At 45.2% G+C, this 20,937-nt stretch overlaps 1 protein-coding gene across 1 annotated transcript in view; it reads right to left on the bottom strand.

Moving 5' to 3' along the window:
* Nucleotides 1–3,157: 3,157 nt before the first annotated feature.
* The window catches only part of stac (SH3 and cysteine rich domain), an 89,867-nt gene continuing 72,087 nt past the window's right edge, over nt 3,158–20,937 (bottom strand). The window contains exons 8-11 of the mRNA XM_058398548.1: nt 9,315–9,421; nt 5,873–5,924; nt 5,653–5,790; nt 3,158–5,540 (exon numbers count right to left, since the gene is read on the bottom strand). Coding sequence (XP_058254531.1) covers nt 5,442–5,540; nt 5,653–5,790; nt 5,873–5,924; nt 9,315–9,421 — 396 coding nt within the window. The 3' untranslated portion in view covers nt 3,158–5,441. The remainder of the gene's footprint in view (nt 5,541–5,652; nt 5,791–5,872; nt 5,925–9,314; nt 9,422–20,937) is intronic.

The following is a 20,937-nucleotide window of genomic DNA, read 5'->3' as shown; positions in this document are numbered from 1 at the left end:
CAATCAAATTTAGGGTTGTAACACTAATGTCACTGATTATTTTCCTGTGACCTCATGCCCCCAAGTGGTGTATTTCCTACCTAATAGTTTAAATGATGAATTGATCACTTATTCCATTTAAAGCACATTACTGTACATAAAAGAGAGACATCGCCATGTTAGCTATTCTGCATCCACACTGAATGTTAAAATCAATGATGTGTGAATGTGAGAAAGTGATAGAAAGTGGTGTGTGTGTATTGTGTGTGTGTGTGTGTGTGTGTGTGTGTGTGTGTGTGTGAGAGAGAGAGAGAGAGAGAGAGAGAGATGAAGCCGTTGAAGTGTAATGCCAGGCAGATGTGCAGTGTAGCGGGGGGTCTTTACACCCGTGATTTGTTCTGTGAGACCTGTCACACACTCCATGCCTGAGAGTTATGTGTGAAACAGTAAACACACACACACACAAATAGATCTGTCATGTATTTGTCACAGAAACAATGACATTTGATGTGATGTGTGGTTGACACTTCAGCAACACACCACTTAATCCTGAAGATTTTGTATTTTGCTTCTAAAAGCTGTTTTGTAAAAAAAAAAAAAAAAAAACTATGCTAAACTACACCAGGTTACATAAGTAACCTGGTTCCCTGAGAAGGGAACTCGATGCTGCGTCATGGCTGACGCTAAGGGAACGCTTCTATAGGCGGAATTTGTATCTGAATCTTTGTGTGAAGTCACGCTGATTTATTGGCTTCTACTTGTCTAAAGGAAGCGCAAGTGGGTGTGGCTAGTGACGCAGTGTCTCATTCCCTTCTCAGGGAACCGGGTTACATACATAACCTGGTGTAGTTCCTTTTCGAGGGCACTCTATGGGAAGGCCAATACTAATGCCTCCACATGCTGGGATATGTCTGTCCCAGAGGTTGTGAAAGGTCACAAATGAGCCCGGAGCAGAGCACCATTAGCCCTGTAAGACCCAGGACCCTGGAGTGGGGTCCAGATCCAGGTTATAGAACCTGATAAGGGTGTGCAGAGAGGACCAACCTGCCACAGCACAAGTATCCTGGAGGGGAACATCCCTAGCCAGAGTGCTGGACAAGGTGGTACACCTAGTGAAGTATGATCCAAGAGACGAAGCCACACAGCGCACCTCATAGGCCTAGGAGATAGCTACCATTACCCAGAACAAAAGACTGGAGACTGGAGACTGGATTGCTTTTGTTGCAGCAGCCAAAGCAAATGTGCTTAAGCAATGGGTGTAAGTGCTGAGAACCCGAACTGGGCACAGCAGGTGCAGTCTCTCCTGCTTTGCTGACTCGGGGGGCAGAGGGCAGAAGGCCTGCAGAAAGGCCAGACGACCGGCTTATAGCAGAGTTGTTTCCAGGGTCAGAAACTCCTCAGAGGCTGAATCCATTGGCTCAAAGGAGGCTTAGAGAAGCCCCTATAGGACCACTGAGAGGCCCGAGGAGGGGATGCATGGTCTGCAGGAAAGCCACAGCCAGCGGCCACTGTGCAGAAGGCGAGAGACCAAAGAACAGGCACGTGACTTGCAGCGATGGCTGTCACATATACCTCAATGTAGAGGGTGATAAGTCCTCAAAGAGGCATGTCTGCAGGAACTCTAGGACTGTACTAACAGGGCAGTCTAGGAGCTGGTCCCCATGCCCTAGGAGTGGAACCCAAGGTAAGAAACCTGGGTCTGTCCACATAAAAAGTGTATGAAGCTTGTGACATGTAACCCTTGTGACTCTGAGCCAGAGTTGAAATGGTCTCATGTGTAGCAGACACAAAGGAATAGCTTGGCCACTATAGTCATGAGCTGAGAAACCTCTAAGCCTGGACGGCAGAGAGGCATTGGACTAGTCAGTTATTCTTTATGGCAAAAAGAATGGAATCCCCCCTGAGCGGAAAACAGACGTGCCCGCATCGTGGTTGAATCCCAAACTATCCCCAAAAAAGTGGTTCTCAGAGAGGAATAAAGCACACACTTCGCTGGGTTGAGGCCTAGGGACATCATGTGGGCTAGCACAGCATCTCAATGCCTGGCTGTTACTTCCCTCGACTGAGCCAAGATGAGCCAGTCATTTGAATAATTGAGTACATGGATGCCTTGGGGTGCAATGATGCCAGAGCAGTGTCCATGCACTTTGTGAGGGTGAACAATAAGACTATGCCGGATATAAAGCCGGAGGCTCGACCTAGGAGGGGAATGCACTCTATGGCCCGTTTCTCAGATGTGAGAAATACCTCCTTGAGGAACAACCTTTGGTCTGTGCCAACAACAGTGGGCAGCACACCCTGAAAGAAGGAGGATGGGAGGCAAACTGGATTCTGTAACCTTTTCCCACAAAACCCATTTCGACACATCCAGCAGAAGCTTCCATGCTGCCAGGTGGTCTGAGAGAGGTGTTATAATCGCTCGCTGTTCTCACCTTGCCAAGTGACCTGAAATAGCAAGCTGACAGGGGCTAACCCAGGAAGTGGTTACACATAAGGAGCAGGAGAATAGGTAGTCATGGCTGAACCCCAAAGCACCAGAGGTGGCAGGGTAGGCTGCAGTGGAAATGGCTCAAAGGGGCATCTCTGAAAACCCTAGCCCTCAGGCATTAGGATTCCTTTCTGGCCGGCCTGGGGGACCTGCCCCTAAGCGCTGGCTGGCCACGCAGATTTTACACGGGAGGGGCTCGGGCTGCAATGCTAGCCATCTTTTCCTGCCTCAGCAGGCCAGGCTGGGGCCGGTGGCTACTGGAGGTTGGGGAAAAATGGGAGACACCTGTGTGGAGCAAGAGCAGAGTTTCTGAAGAGGAAATGTTTTGCAATGCATGCAGCCAGCACCCTCGAGTACCACACATGCAAACAATGCGGAAGAAATGTGAGCTGGAGTGAAGTGACGTAGCACGTGACCTACCCGAGGTGATAAATCGTGATTTCAAACAGAGCTTAAGACACAACTTCCACATACAGAAGCTTTCCTGTAGCATCAGCCATGACGCAGCGTCAAGTTCCCTTGAAAGGGAACAATATATTTAGTGAACCAATTTAGCAAGAGAACATTTGAGTTAAAAATACAAATATTTTTAAACCAATTGTCTTTACATGGCTGATTTAGTGCCTTATAGCTTTTATTCACCTGAAATGATTTTATGCTAATGAGCTTACAGTGATGGATACGAGACTCTCCAAGATCAATAAATAAACTTTAATTCGGTGCATAAAATATGTACAGGAAAGTCGTTTACATCTTTATGATCAGAGAACAGAAAAGTAGCCGGTGTAGACCGGGCTAGAAGGAATAATTCAGCCAAAAATACACACACATACAGAGAGAGAGAGAGAGAGAGAGAGAGAAAGAGAGAAAGGACCAGTCAAAAGTTTGCTCACATTAAAGGTGTGTTAAAGGTGCAGTAGGTTTGGTCCTCTAGTGGTTAAATATGTGAAGTACAACAACGTTAACATTTCCAATGGAAACTCGGCCCTCCCTTATGAATTTTCGCCTTAAGTATTGAAATTTTGCAAGAAATTTGCACCAGCATACGACGTATTTTCAGCATACGATCGAACCGAAAGCCGACTAAGTCTCACGTGTACGTCCAGGAGCTGTTCAAAACTTGTTAGCGCCAGTGGAAAGCCAAGCGAAGCCAACCGAAGCGAGTTTACGAATTTACCAAATTTTTGGCATTGTTTGGAAAGTCAACCCACGATACTAACATTGCCTTCAGCATGCCCTCAAAAGCTAGGTGATTTCTCTGGAATTTTTTTGTTGACAGATTGGTGGTGTGGGTGATCTGTTCTATTTTTAGCCCAAGCTTGGTGACATGACTTCCTGTGAAGAGCCTTGACATGGAATGCTTGGCTTGGGTCAGTTCTGAGTAAGCAGCCATACAGTTTACATACGCTTCATATTGGGAATATTGGTCATTTTTTTTGGGTGGCTGGAACAGATTATCTGCATTTACATTATTTCTTATGAGAAAAAATCGCCAAGGTTCCACTGTATTTGTTTTCTAGGCATAGACTAGGACTGTGTGTGTCTTCCAAAACCAGACATCACCAATGTCCATTTAGAACATACAATTAAATTTCACTTATTGTCAAATCTCTTCAGGGTACCATGTTATATTTAGCAGAGCTGGCATCAATGTCCCATTTCTACAAAATGTTGTTTATACAAAGTTTATATCCTGGATCAAGGAGTAATTTTTCTCCATCTTAGAAAAGCAAAACCTGTGTACATTCTGGTTTTGCTAGATTTTTATCATAAATTTTTTTAGTTAGGAAAAAGCCTCCTTAAGCAGTTGATATAGAAGCTAAAATACTTTAGATTTGGAAAAGAAACACCATTAAAAATAAAATAAAATAATGTTAGGACTGCATTATTTCATATCTGTCATTTCATTGTGTTCAAGTTTATTCTAAAATAGCAGAAAATAGTCAAAATGAAGGCTTTCTCTGAGCAGCGGTGTACAAACTTTTGACTGGAAACCAAACGTACAATTCACACAACAAGGTAAAAGTAAAAATGGACAACAAACCTGTTTTATATATTTTTTTTTTTTGGCTGAAATCTTCCTTGTATGGATTAAAAAAAAATTAAATAGTTTTGCAGATTTATTTCTTAAAAGAAGTTAATGTCAGAATCAATAACACTACGAAATATATAAAGTCCTATGAGTAATAGTTTTAGCAACACTGTGTTCATAGTTAATGTTGGTTTTAGAGCAGAAAAAAATAATAATAAAAAAAATTGAATGAGAATTTTTTAGACAGCGTATTAAAGCAAAGGAAGGTTGATTTGGTTGCTAAGCTGAAAGTCATTTATTATGATGATCTACAATGTATATTAAGAGAAAAATAACAGGTAGAGTAGAGCTCCAAAACTCCTCATGAGCTTCGATTAGAAATTTTGAGGTTTTCGGTCAAGCTCTGTCAATTCTGTGGTTGAGAATGAGGATTTTTTCCTTCTGTAGAGAAAAAAAAGAGTCTTATTTTTGAAAAATTCACTTGACAAATTGGTGACATGCCCAATACGTTGTGTCAGGCACATCCCCGTGTCAGGAGGACACTTATATTTAATAGCAGTAAAAAAAAAAAAAAAAAAGTAGATTCTTTTTAGTTCATAAAAACGAATCATATGAACAGTTTATGATAATCCAGAGTGCACTTGGTTTTGCTCACCCGAAAGTTCAAATTCCAGGACTGTCAGAGAACCATTGTACATAGGATTCTGTAAAAGAACCTGGAACCTGGATTCAGTCTCAGGTGAAAAACTGTCATTTTTGACTGTCATGTGATCATCTGCCGCTCTAGATCAAGTTCTTAATCTTCTACATTTTAAGAAAGTCCTCAGTCTCCACGTCCATCCACTTCCTGTCCTCTCATTTTCACACACATAGTCCTGTTTCCTGTAAGAGAATCTTCTCTCAATCTGTTTTTCTCTCACACGATCTCTCGCTTCCTGTTGTTCAGATGTCCTCCAGGACGTCACACGGGACGAAGCCTTGTTTCTTTCCACTGGCCACTCGGATGAAGCCGTTTTTCTCGTCCTCGGCACTCACACAGATCTAAAACACATGCGATTACAGTTAATCGTATGAATTAAGTTAATTCAGCTTAAACAGACACAAGACTCTCAGTGAAGCAGATTGAGGCGGAGCATCAGGACCGTGGACTCACCTGCCCCTCCTTTATGGTGATTTGTCCCTGCTCCTTACAGCCGATGAACGTACGGTTACACCTGAACACCCGATCTCCTTCCCTCACCAGCTGTGCATAGGATGCTGGGAAAAATCCTATCCTGTCTTCAATCATGCCCTGAATAAGATTGTGTAAGGTCTGTGAGTTCTACACAGTTAACTCCTTCATAATTATGTAAATTTACATGATCAGCATTTACCTTCCACCAATCTTCGTTGGAGTCGTCCGCCAGGATTATCCGATCTCCAGGTCTGCGGGAAAAGATCCAAAAAGATGATGAGGTTAGAGGTTCGATTAAAGAGGCACAGCGCACGCCTCATGAATGAAGGTGAAAAAAAGAGATGAAAACGAGTCTGAGTGTGAGTGTGTGAGGCGTGGCTGTGTGAGTGTGTGAGGCGTGGCTGTGTGAGTGTGTGAGGCGTGGCTGTGTGTGTGTGTGAGGCGTGGCTGTGTGAGTGTGGGAGGCGTGGCTGTGTGTGTGTGAGGTGTGGCTGTGTGAGGTGTGGCTGGGTGAGTGTGTGAGGCGTGGCTGTGTGAGTGTGGGAGGCGTGGCTGTGTGTGTGTGAGGTGTGGCTGTGTGAGGTGTGGCTGGGTGAGTGTGTGAGGCGTGGCTGTGTGAGTGTGTGAGGCGTGGCTGTGTGAGTGTGTGAGGCATGGCTGTGTGAGTGTGTGAGGTGTGGCTGTGTGAGTGTGTGAGGTGTGGCTGTGTGTGTGTGTGTGAGGTGTGACTGTGAGTGAGTGTGAGGCGTGGTTGGGTGAGTGTGTGAGGTGTGGCTGTGTGTGTGTGTGTGAGGTGTGACTGTGAGTGAGTGTGAGGCGTGGTTGGGTGAGTGTGTGAGGCGTGGCTGTGTGAGTGTGTGAGGCGTGGCTGGGTGAGTGTGTGAGGCGTGGCTGGGTGAGTGTGTGAGGCGTGGCTGTGTGAGTGTGTGAGGCGTGGCTGGGTGAGTGTGTGAGGTGTGGCTGTGTGAGTGTGTGAGGTGTGGCTGGGTGAGTGTGTGAGGTGTGGCTGTGTGAGTGTGTGAGGTGTGGCTGTGTGAGTGTGTGAGGTGTGGCTGTGTGAGTGTGGGAGGCGTGGCTGTGGTGTGAATGTGTGAGGCGTGGCTGTGTGAGTGTGTGAGGCGTGGCTGAGTGAGTGTGTGAAGTGTGGCTGTGTGAGTGTGTGAGGCGTGGCTGAGTGAGTGTGTGAAGTGTGGCTGTGTGAGTGTGTGAGGCGTGGCTGAGTGAGTGTGTGGCTGTGTGAGTGTGGGAGGCGTGGCTGTGGTGTGAGTGTGTGAGGCGTGGCTGTGTGAGTGTGGGAGGTGTGGCTATATGAGTGTGGGAGGCGTGGCTGTGGTGTGAATGTGTGAGGCGTGGCTGTGTGAGTGTGTGAGGCGTGGCTGGGTGAGTGTGTGAAGTGTGGCTGAGTGAGTGTGTGAAGTGTGGCTGAGTGAGTGTGTGAAGTGTGGCTGAGTGAGTGTGTGAGGCGTGGCTGTGGTGTGAATGTGTGAGGCGTGGCTGTGTGAGTGTGTGAAGTGTGGCTGAGTGAGTGTGTGAGGCGTGGCTGAGTGAGTGTGTGAAGTGTGGCTGTGGTGTGAGTGTGTGAGGCGTGGCTGTGTGAGTGTGGGAGGTGTGGCTATATGAGTGTGGGAGGCGTGGCTGTGGTGTGAATGTGTGAGGCGTGGCTGTGTGAGTGTGTGAGGCGTGGCTGAGTGAGTGTGTGAAGTGTGGCTGAGTGAGTGTGTGAAGTGTGGCTGTGTGAGTGTGTGAGGCGTGGCTGTGTGAGTGTGTGAGGCGTGGCTGAGTGAGTGTGTGAAGTGTGGCTGTGTGAGTGTGTGAAGTGTGGCTGAGTGAGTGTGTGAAGTGTGGCTGAGTGAGTGTGTGAGGCGTGGCTGTGTGAGTGTGTGAGGCGTGGCTGTGTGAGTGTGTGAGGCGTGGCTGAGTGAGTGTGTGAGGCGTGGCTGAGTGAGTGTGTGAGGCGTGGCTGAGTGAGTGTGTGAAGTGTGGCTGAGTGAGTGTGTGAGGCGTGGCTGAGTGAGTGTGTGAAGTGTGGCTGTGTGAGTGTGTGAAGTGTGGCTGAGTGAGTGTGTGAGGCGTGGCTGAGTGAATGTGTGAGGCGTGGCTGTGTGAGTGTGTGAAGTGTGGCTGAGTGAGTGTGTGAGGCGTGGCTGAGTGAGTGTGTGAAGTGTGGCTGAGTGAGTGTGTGAGGCGTGGCTGAGTGAGTGTGTGAGGCGTGGCTGAGTGAGTGTGTGAGGCGTGGCTGAGTGAGTGTGTGAGGCGTGGCTGAGTGAGTGTGTGAGGCGTGGCTGAGTGAGTGTGTGAGGCGTGGCTGAGTGAGTGTGTGAAGTGTGGCTGAGTGAGTGTGTGAAGTGTGGCTGAGTGAGTGTGTGAAGTGTGGCTGAGTGAGTGTGTGAGGCGTGGCTGAGTGAGTGTGTGGCTGTGTGAGGGTGGGAGGCGTGGCTGTGGTGTGTGTGTGTGAAGTGTGGCTGTGTGAGTGTGTGAGGCGTGGCTGAGTGAGTGTGTGAAGTGTGGCTGTGTGAGTGTGTGAGGCGTGGCTGAGTGAGTGTGTGAAGTGTGGCTGAGTGAGTGTGTGAAGTGTGGCTGAGTGAGTGTGTGAGGCGTGGCTGTGTGAAGTGTGGCTGTGTGAGTGTGTGAGGCGTGGCTGTGTGAAGTGTGGCTGTGTGAGTGTGTGAGGCGTGGCTGTGTGAGTGTGTGAGGCGTGGCTGTGTGAGTGTGTGAAGTGTGGCTGTGTGAGTGTGTGAGGCGTGGCTGTGTGAGTGTGGGAGGCGTGGCTGTGTGTGTGTGAGGTGTGGCTGTGTGAGGTGTGGCTGGGTGAGTGTGTGAGGCGTGGCTGAGTGAGTGTGTGAAGTGTGGCTGAGTGAGTGTGTGAAGTGTGGCTGAGTGAGTGTGTGAAGTGTGGCTGTGTGAGTGTGTGAGGCGTGGCTGAGTGAGTGTGTGGCTGTGTGAGTGTGGGAGGCGTGGCTGTGGTGTGAGTGTGTGAGGCGTGGCTGTGTGAGAGTGGGAGGTGTGGCTGTGTGAGTGTGTGAAGTGTGGCTGTGTGAGTGTGTGAGGCGTGGCTGTGTGAGTGTGGGAGGTGTGGCTGTGTGAGTGTGTGAAGTGTGGCTGTGTGAGTGTGTGAGGCGTGGCTGTGTGAAGTGTGGCTGTGTGAGTGTGTGAGGCGTGGCTGTGTGAAGTGTGGCTGTGTGAGTGTGTGAGGCGTGGCTGTGTGAGTGTGTGAAGTGTGGCTGTGTGAGTGTGTGAAGTGTGGCTGTGTGAGTGTGTGAGGCGTGGCTGTGTGAGTGTGGGAGGTGTGGCTGAGTGAGTGTGTGAAGTGTGGCTGTGTGAGTGTGTGAGGCGTGGCTGTGTGAGTGTGTGGCTGTGTGAGTGTGGGAGGCGTGGCTGTGGTGTGAGTGTGTGAGGCGTGGCTATGTAAGGTGTGTGAGTGTGTGACTGTGTGAGGTGTGTGTGTGTGAGTGTGTGAGGTGTGTGTGTGTGTGTGAGTGTGTGACTATGTGTGTTTATTACAGTTTAAGGTTTTATAGATGAGTGTGTGTGTGTGTGTGTGAGCAGAAGATTTCAGTCACACTGTAGTGGAAGTCGTAATGTCTCGGTCCTCATAATGACAGTTATACCTGTGTGTGTGTGTGTGTGTGTGTTACACTCACCTCAGCTCCAGGTCCTGATTTTCCTGAGGAATAAATCTGTACAGAGCCACGTATGTGTTCAGGGGCAGGATGTCCTTCTGTACATCTTCATCTTCATCAGTCTGATACTGTAACACACACACACACACACATCTATACAATCTGATACTGTAATTCATACACACTCATCTATACACCTTTATTCTGTAACACACACACACACACACATCTATACAATCTGATACTGTAATTCATACACACTCATCTATACACCTTTATTCTGTAACACACACACACACACGCTCATCTATACACCTTTATTCTGTAACACACACACACTCATCTATACACCTTTATTCTGTAACACACACACACACACACATCTATACAATCTGATACTGTAATTCATACACACTCATCTATACACCTTTATTCTGTAACACACACACACACACACGCTCATCTATACACCTTTATTCTGTAAAACACACACACACATGCTCATCTATACACCTTTATTCTGTAACACACACACACACACACACGCTCATCTATACAATCTGATACTGTAATTCATACACGCTCATCTATACACCTTTATTCTGTAACACACACACACACACACACACACGCTCATCTATACACCTTTATTCTGTAACACACACACACACACGCTCATCTATACACCTTTATTCTGTAACACACACACACACACGCTCATCTATACACCTTTATTCTGTAACACACACACACACACGCTCATCTATACACCTTTATTCTGAAACACACACACACGCACGCTCATCTATACACCTTTATTCTGTAACACACACACACACACACGCTCATCTATACACCTTTATTCTGTAACACACACACACACACACACACGCTCATCTATACACCTTTATTCTGTAACACACACACACACGCTCATCTATACACCTTTATTCTGTAACACACACACACACACACACGCTCATCTATACACCTTTATTCTGTAACACACACACACACACACACGCTCATCTATACACCTTTATTCTGTAACACACACACACACACACACGCTCATCTATACACCCTTTATTCTGAAACACACACACACGCTCATCTATACACCTTTATTCTGAAACACACACACACACACGCTCATCTATACACCTTTATTCTGTAACACACACACACACACACACACGCTCATCTATACACCTTTATTCTGAAACACACACACACACACACGCACGCTCATCTATACACCCTTTATTCTGAAACACACACACACGCTCATCTATACACCTTTATTCTGTAACACACACACACACACACACACGCTCATCTATACACCTTTATTCTGAAACACACACACACACACACGCACGCTCATCTATACACCTTTATTCTGTAACACACACACACACACACACACGCGCACGCTCATCTATACACCTTTATTCTGTAACACACACACACACACACGCTCATCTATACACCTTTATTCTGTAACACACACACACACACACACTCATCTATACACCCTTTATTCTGTAACACACACACACACACACGCTCATCTATACACCCTTTATTCTGTAACACACACACACACACACACACACACACACACACACACACGCTCATCTATACACCTTTATTCTGTAACACACACACACACACACGCGCACGCTCATCTATACACCTTTATTCTGTAACACACACACACACACACACACGCGCACGCTCATCTATACACCTTTATTCTGTAACACACACACACACACACGCTCATCTATACACCTTTATTCTGAAACACACACACACACACACGCACGCTCATCTATACACCTTTATTCTGTAACACACACACACACACACACACACGCGCACGCTCATCTATACACCTTTATTCTGTAACACACACACACACACACGCTCATCTATACACCTTTATTCTGTAACACACACACACACACACGCTCATCTATACACCCTTTATTCTGTAACACACACACACACACACACACACGCTCATCTATACACCTTTATTCTGTAACACACACACACACACGCTCATCTATACACCTTTATTCTGAAACACACACACACACACGCTCATCTATACACCTTTATTCTGTAACACACACACACACACACACACACACACACACGCTCATCTATACACCTTTATTCTGTAACACACACACACACACACGCTCATCTATACACCTTTATTCTGTAACACACACACACACACACACACACACACGCTCATCTATACACCTTTATTCTGTAACACACACACACACACACACACACGCTCATCTATACACCTTTATTCTGAAACACACACACACACACACGCACGCTCATCTATACACCTTTATTCTGTAACACACACACACACACACACACACGCTCATCTATACACCTTTATTCTGTAACACACACACACACACACACACACGCTCATCTATACACCTTTATTCTGTAACACACACACACACACACACACACGCTCATCTATACACCTTTATTCTGTAACACACACACACACACACACACACGCTCATCTATACACCTTTATTCTGTAACACACACACACACACACACACGCTCATCTATACACCTTTATTCTGTAACACACACACACACACACACACACGCTCATCTATACACCTTTATTCTGTAACACACACACACACACACACGCTCATCTATACACCTTTATTCTGTAACACACACACACACACACGCTCATCTATACACCTTTATTCTGTAACACACACACACACACACACACACACACACACGCTCATCTATACACCTTTATTCTGTAACACACACACACACACACACACGCTCATCTATACACCTTTATTCTGTAACACACACACACACACACACGCTCATCTATACACCTTTATTCTGAAACACACACACACACACGCTCATCTATACACCTTTATTCTGTAACACACACACACACACACACGCTCATCTATACACCTTTATTCTGAAACACACACACACACACACACACACACGCTCATCTATACACCTTTATTCTGTAACACACACACACACACGCTCATCTATACACCTTTATTCTGTAACACACACACACACACACACACGCTCATCTATACACCTTTATTCTGTAACACACACACACACACACACACACACACACGCTCATCTATACACCTTTATTCTGTAACACACACACACACACACACACACACACGCTCATCTATACACCTTTATTCTGTAACACACACACACACGCTCATCTATACACCTTTATTCTGTAACACACACACACACACACACACACGCTCATCTATACACCTTTATTCTGTAACACACACACACACACACACACACACACACGCTCATCTATACACCTTTATTCTGTAACACACACACACACACACACGCTCATCTATACACCTTTATTCTGTAACACACACACACACACACACGCTCATCTATACACCTTTATTCTGTAACACACACACACACACACACACGCTCATCTATACACCTTTATTCTGTAACACACACACACACACACACACACACTCATCTATACACCTTTATTCTGTAACACACACACACACACACACACACACACGCTCATCTATACACCTTTATTCTGTAACACACACACGCGCACGCTCATCTATACACCTTCATTCTGTAACACACACACACACACACGCTCATCTATACACCTTTATTCTGTAACACACACACACACACACACACACACGCTCATCTATACACCTTTAGTCTGTAACACACACACACACGCTCATCTATACACCTTTATTCTGTAACACACACACACACACACACACACGCGCACGCTCATCTATACACCTTTATTCTGTAACACACACACACACACACATGCTCATCTATACACCCTTTATTCTGTAACACACACACGCACACGCTCATCTATACACCTTTATTCTGTAACACACACACACACGCTCATCTATACACCTTTATTCTGTAACACACACACACACACACACGCTCATCTATACACCTTTATTCTGTAACACACACACACACACACACACACGCTCATCTATACACCTTTATTCTGTAACACACACACACACACACACACGCTCATCTATACACCTTTATTCTGTAACACACACACACACACACACACACACTCATCTATACACCTTTATTCTGTAACACACACACACACACACACACACGCTCATCTATACACCTTTATTCTGTAACACACACACACACACACACACACTCATCTATACACCTTTATTCTGTAACACACACACACACACACACACACACACGCTCATCTATACACCTTTATTCTGTAACACACACACGCGCACGCTCATCTATACACCTTTATTCTGTAACACACACACACACACACGCTCATCTATACACCTTTATTCTGTAACACACACACACACACACACACACACGCTCATCTATACACCTTTAGTCTGTAACACACACACACACACACACACACACACATGCTCATCTATACACCCTTTATTCTGTAACACACACACACACACACACACACACGCGCACGCTCATCTATACACCTTTATTCTGTAACACACACACACACACACATGCTCATCTATACACCCTTTATTCTGTAACACACACACGCGCACGCTCATCTATACACCCTTTATTCTGTAACACACACACGCGCACGCTCATCTATACACCCTTTATTCTGTAACACACACACACACGCTCATCTATACACCCTTTATTCTGTAACACACACACACACGCTCATCTATACACCTTTATTCTGTAACACACACACACACACACACACTCATCTATACACCTTTATTCTGTAACACACACGCGCACGCTCATCTATACACCTTTATTCTGTAACACACACACACACACACGCTCATCTATACACCTTTATTCTGTAACACACACACACACACACACGCTCATCTATACACCTTTATTCTGTAACACACACACACACACACACACTCATCTATACACCTTTATTCTGTAACACACACACACACACACGCTCATCTATACACCTTTATTCTGTAACACACACACACACACACATGCTCATCTATACACCCTTTATTCTGTAACACACACACGCGCACGCTCATCTATACACCCTTTATTCTGTAACACACACACACGCGCACGCTCATCTATACACCCTTTATTCTGTAACACACACACACACACGCTCATCTATACACCTTTATTCTGTAACACACACACACACACACGCTCATCTATACACCTTTATTCTGTAACACACACACACACACACACTCATCTATACACCTTTATTCTGTAACACACACACACGCGCACGCTCATCTATACACCTTTATTCTGTAACACACACACACACACACACTCATCTATACACCTTTATTCTGTAACACACACACACACACACACTCATCTATACACCTTTATTCTGTAACACACACACACACACGCACGCTCATCTATACACCCTTTATTCTGTAACACACACACACACACGCTCATCTATACACCCTTTATTCTGTAACACACACACACACACACACACGCTCATCTATACACCCTTTATTCTGTAACACACACACACACACACACACACACACACACACACATGCACGCTCATCTATACACCCTTTATTCTGTAACACACACACACACACATACACACACACACGCTCATCTATACACCCTTTATTCTGTAACACACACACACACACACATGCACGCTCATCTATACACCTTTATTCTGTAACACACACACACACACACGCTCATCTATACACCCTTTATTCTGTAACACACACACACACACACACACACACACACACACGCGCACGCTCATCTATACACCCTTTATTCTGTAACACACACACACACACACACACACACACATGCACGCTCATCTATACACCCTTTATTCTGTAACACACACACACACACATACACACACACACGCTCATCTATACACCCTTTATTCTGTAACACACACACACACACACACACACACACACACATGCACGCTCATCTATACACCTTTATTCTGTAACACACACACACACACACGCTCATCTATACACCCTTTATTCTGTAACACACACACACACACGCTCATCTATACACCCTTTATTCTGTAACACACACACACACACACATGCACGCTCATCTATACACCTTTATTCTGTAACACACACACATGCACGCTCATCTATACACCTTTATTCTGTAACACACACACACACACACACGCTCATCTATACACCTTTATTCTGTAACACACACACATGCACGCTCATCTATACACCCTTTATTCTGTAACACACACACACACACACGCTCATCTATACACCCTTTATTCTGTAACACACACACATGCACGCTCATCTATACACCCTTTATTCTGTAACACACACACACACACGCTCATCTATACACCTTTATTCTGTAACACACACACACACACACGCTCATCTATACACCTTTATTCTGTAACACACACACACACACACGCTCATCTATACACCTTTATTCTGTAACACACACACACACACACGCTCATCTATACACCTTTATTCTGTAACACACACACACACACACGCTCATCTATACACCTTTATTCTGTAACACACACACACACACACATGCTCATCTATACACCCTTTATTCTGTAACACACACACGCGCACGCTCATCTATACACCCTTTATTCTGTAACACACACACACACGCGCACGCTCATCTATACACCCTTTATTCTGTAACACACACACACACGCTCATCTATACACCTTTATTCTGTAACACACACACACACACGCTCATCTATACACCTTTATTCTGTAACACACACACACACACGCTCATCTATACACCTTTATTCTGTAACACACACACACACACGCTCATCTATACACCTTTATTCTGTAACACACACGCGCACGCTCATCTATACACCTTTATTCTGTAACACACACACACACACACGCTCATCTATACACCTTTATTCTGTAACACACACACACACACACACTCATCTATACACCTTTATTCTGTAACACACACACACACGCGCACGCTCATCTATACACCCTTTATTCTGTAACACACACACACACACGCTCATCTATACACCCTTTATTCTGTAACACACACACACACACGCTCATCTATACACCCTTTATTCTGTAACACACACACACACACACACACACACACACACACATGCACGCTCATCTATACACCCTTTATTCTGTAACACAAACACACACACATACACACACACACGCTCATCTATACACCCTTTATTCTGTAACACACACACACACACACACACACACACATGCACGCTCATCTATACACCTTTATTCTGTAACACACACACACACACACGCTCATCTATACACCCTTTATTCTGTAACACACACACACACACGCTCATCTATACACCCTTTATTCTGTAACACACACACACACACACGCTCATCTATACACCTTTATTCTGTAACACACACACACACATGCACGCTCATCTATACACCTTTATTCTGTAACACACACACACACATGCACGCTCATCTATACACCCTTTATTCTGTAAAACACACACACACACGCTCATCTATACACCCTTTATTCTGTAACACACACACACACGCGCACGCTCATCTATACACCCTTTATTCTGTAACACACACACACACACGCTCATCTATACACCCTTTATTCTGTAACACACACACACACACACACACGCTCATCTATACACCCTTTATTCTGTAACACACACACACACACACATGCACGCTCATCTATACACCCTTTATTCTGTAACACACACACACACACACACATGCACGCTCATCTATACACCCTTTATTCTGTAACACACACACACACACATACACACACACACGCTCATCTATACACCCTTTATTCTGTAACACACACACACACACACACACACACACACATGCACGCTCATCTATACACCTTTATTCTGTAACATACACACACACACACACGCTCATCTATACACCCTTTATTCTGTAACACACACACACACACGCTCATCTATACACCCTTTATTCTGTAACACACACACACACACACATGCACGCTCATCTATACACCCTTTATTCTGTAACACACACACATGCACGCTCATCTATACACCCTTTATTCTGTAACACACACACACACACACACACACATGCACGCTCATCTATACACCCTTTATTCTGTAACACACACACACACACATACACACACACACGCTCATCTATACACCCTTTATTCTGTAACACACACACACACACACACACACACACACATGCACGCTCATCTATACACCTTTATTCTGTAACACACACACACACACACACGCTCATCTATACACCCTTTATTCTGTAACACACACACACACACGCTCATCTATACACCCTTTATTCTGTAACACACACACACACACACATGCACGCTCATCTATACACCCTTTATTCTGTAACACACACACACACGCTCATCTATACACCCTTTATTCTGTAACACACACACACGCGCACGCTCATCTATACACCCTTTATTCTGTAACACACACACACACACACGCTCATCTATACACCTTTATTCTGTAACACACACACACACACACACGCTCATCTATACACCTTTATTCTGTAACACACACACACATGCACGCTCATCTATACACCCTTTATTCTGTAACACACACACACACGCGCACGCTCATCTATACACCTTTATTCTGTAACACACACACACACACGCTCATCTATACACCCTTTATTCTGTAACACACACACACACGCTCATCTATACACCCTTTATTCTGTAACACACACACACACACACACACACACACACACATGCACGCTCATCTATACACCCTTTATTCTGTAACACACACACACACACATACACACACACACGCTCATCTATACACCCTTTATTCTGTAACACACACACACACACACACACACACACATGCACGCTCATCTATACACCTTTATTCTGTAACACACACACACACACACGCTCATCTATACACCCTTTATTCTGTAACACACACACACACACGCTCATCTATACACCTTTATTCTGTAACACACACACACACATGCACGCTCATCTATACACCTTTATTCTGTAACACACACACACACACACGCACGCTCATCTATACACCTTTATTCTGTAACACACACACACACACACGCACGCTCATCTATACACCCTTTATTCTGTAACACACACACACACACACACACACATGCACGCTCATCTATACACCCTTTATTCTGTAACACACACACACACACACACACACACACACATGCACGCTCATCTATACACCTTTATTCTGTAACACACACACACACACACACACACACACACACACGCTCATCTATACACCCTTTATTCTGTAACACACACACATGCACGCTCATCTATACACCCTTTATTCTGTAACACACACACACACACGCTCATCTATACACCTTTATTCTGTAACACACACACACACACACACACACACACACACATGCACGCTCATCTATACACCCTTTATTCCTTTATTCTCACACACACACACTTTTTTCAAAGTCAGAAAACTTTGCCACAGCCAACATTTTCATATACAGATTCACATAAAACTCTGTGTCTGACACAATACATAAATATACTCTCTCTCTCTCTCTCTCTCTCTCTCTCTCTCTCACACACACACACACACACACACACACAATACTGCAGCAGAATGTTTGGCAGGATCTGAGTGTTTGATTTGTTTAGGTGCAAAGACAGAAATCGTCATTGTGTCATCATCACATATGTTTCCTTACATTCAGCTCCAGACTGGTAGAATAAACACAACCGGAAAAACTGACTCTCTCTCTCTCTCTCTCTCTGATCACTCCATCTCTCTCTCTCTCTCTCTCTCTGATCACTCCATCTCTCTCTCTCTCTCTCTCTCTCTCTCTCCCTCTCTCTGATCACTCCATCTCTCTCTCTCTCTCTTTATCTCATCAATCCACTCTCTCACTTTCTTTCTGCCATCATTCTCCCTCTCTCTCTTTTCACTCCCCCCCTCTCTCTCCACTCTTTTCTCTCTCTCTCTCTTTCTCTCTCTTCTCTCTCTCTCTCTCTCTCTCTCTCTATACAGTGATGACTTTATTCTGGGAGAGATGCGGAGACGGCTGTGTGTAGGAGGCCTGGTCCTGCGTGGCTGTTTGTGGTGTGATTCAGGAAGCGAGTGGACGGAGAGGAAGTGAAGGGAACGCGGTGACTCTGAGATTCACGCCTGCCGAGTCAGTCTGCTGCCTTTACGGCTTTAAGCAGCCGGGGGAATGACGTGGGCGCTCGTTAGGCGCTCGCTCCAGACAGGAGTATGTGTTAGGAGCTATTATTCCAGTGTGAGGTGTGTTGGATCGCTGATTGCCTCAAATGTTATTCTTTAATGCAGCGATACGCTAGCTTGTACATTCTTTCCTTTGACTTGGTGTCTTTTTGGAGAACATTGTTGCTAGGCAACCAGGAAACATTTCAAGCTAGCTAACAATTTAGCTCTTTCACAAACAACGTCACGTCAGTGCAAATGAAACAAAACTGTCACAAAAAACAAAATGAATTACATGAATTTATTAATGAACTGTCTCTACCTCTCTCTCTCTCTACCTCTCTCTCATCACTCATCTCTCTCTCTCTCTCATCACTCATCTCTCTCATCAATCCTCTCTCTCTCATCACCCCCCAACTTTCTCACATTACTCTATCTCTCTCTCATCACTCTTCTCTCTCTCTACCTCTCTCTCATCAATCCTCTCTCTCTCTCTCATCACTCATCTCTCTCATCAATCCTCTCTCTCTCTCTCATCACCCCCCAACTTTCTCACATTACTCTATCTCTCTCTCATCACTCTTCTCTCTCTCTACCGCTCTCTCATCAATCCTCTCTCTCTCATCACCCCCCCCCTTTCTCACATTACTCTATCTCTCTCTCATCACTCTTCTCTCTCTCTACCGCTCTCTCATCAATCCTCTCTCTCTCATCACCCCCCCCCCTTTCTCACACTCCTCTATCTCTCTCTCATCACTCTTCTCTCTCTCTACCTCTCTCTCATCAATCCTCTCTCTCTCTCTCATCACCCCCCCCTTCTCACATTACTCTATCTCTCTCTCATCACTCTTCTCTCTCTCTACCGCTCTCTCATCAATCCTCTCTCTCTCTCTCATCACCCCCCAACTTTCTCACATTACTCTATCTCTCTCTCATCACTCTTCTCTCTCTCTACCTCTCTCTCATCAATCCTCTCTCTCTCTCTCATCACCCCCCCCTTTCTCACATTACTCTATCTCTCTCTCATCACTCTTCTCTCTCTCTACCTCTCTCTCATCAATCCTCTCTCTCTCATCACCCCCCCCCTTTCTCACATTACTCTATCTCTCTCTCATCACTCTTCTCTCTCTCTACCTCTCTCTCATCAATCCTCTCTCTCTCTCTCATCACCCCCCCTTTCTCACATTACTCTATCTCTCTCTCATCACTCTTCTCTCTCACTGTCTC

The sequence above is a fragment of the Hemibagrus wyckioides genome, linkage group LG09, assembly GCF_019097595.1.
Source record: "Hemibagrus wyckioides isolate EC202008001 linkage group LG09, SWU_Hwy_1.0, whole genome shotgun sequence".
NCBI classification, from domain to species: domain Eukaryota; kingdom Metazoa; phylum Chordata; class Actinopteri; order Siluriformes; family Bagridae; genus Hemibagrus; species Hemibagrus wyckioides.
Note: the sequence above shows the minus strand (reverse complement) of the source record. Positions and strands in the feature narration are given on the sequence as shown.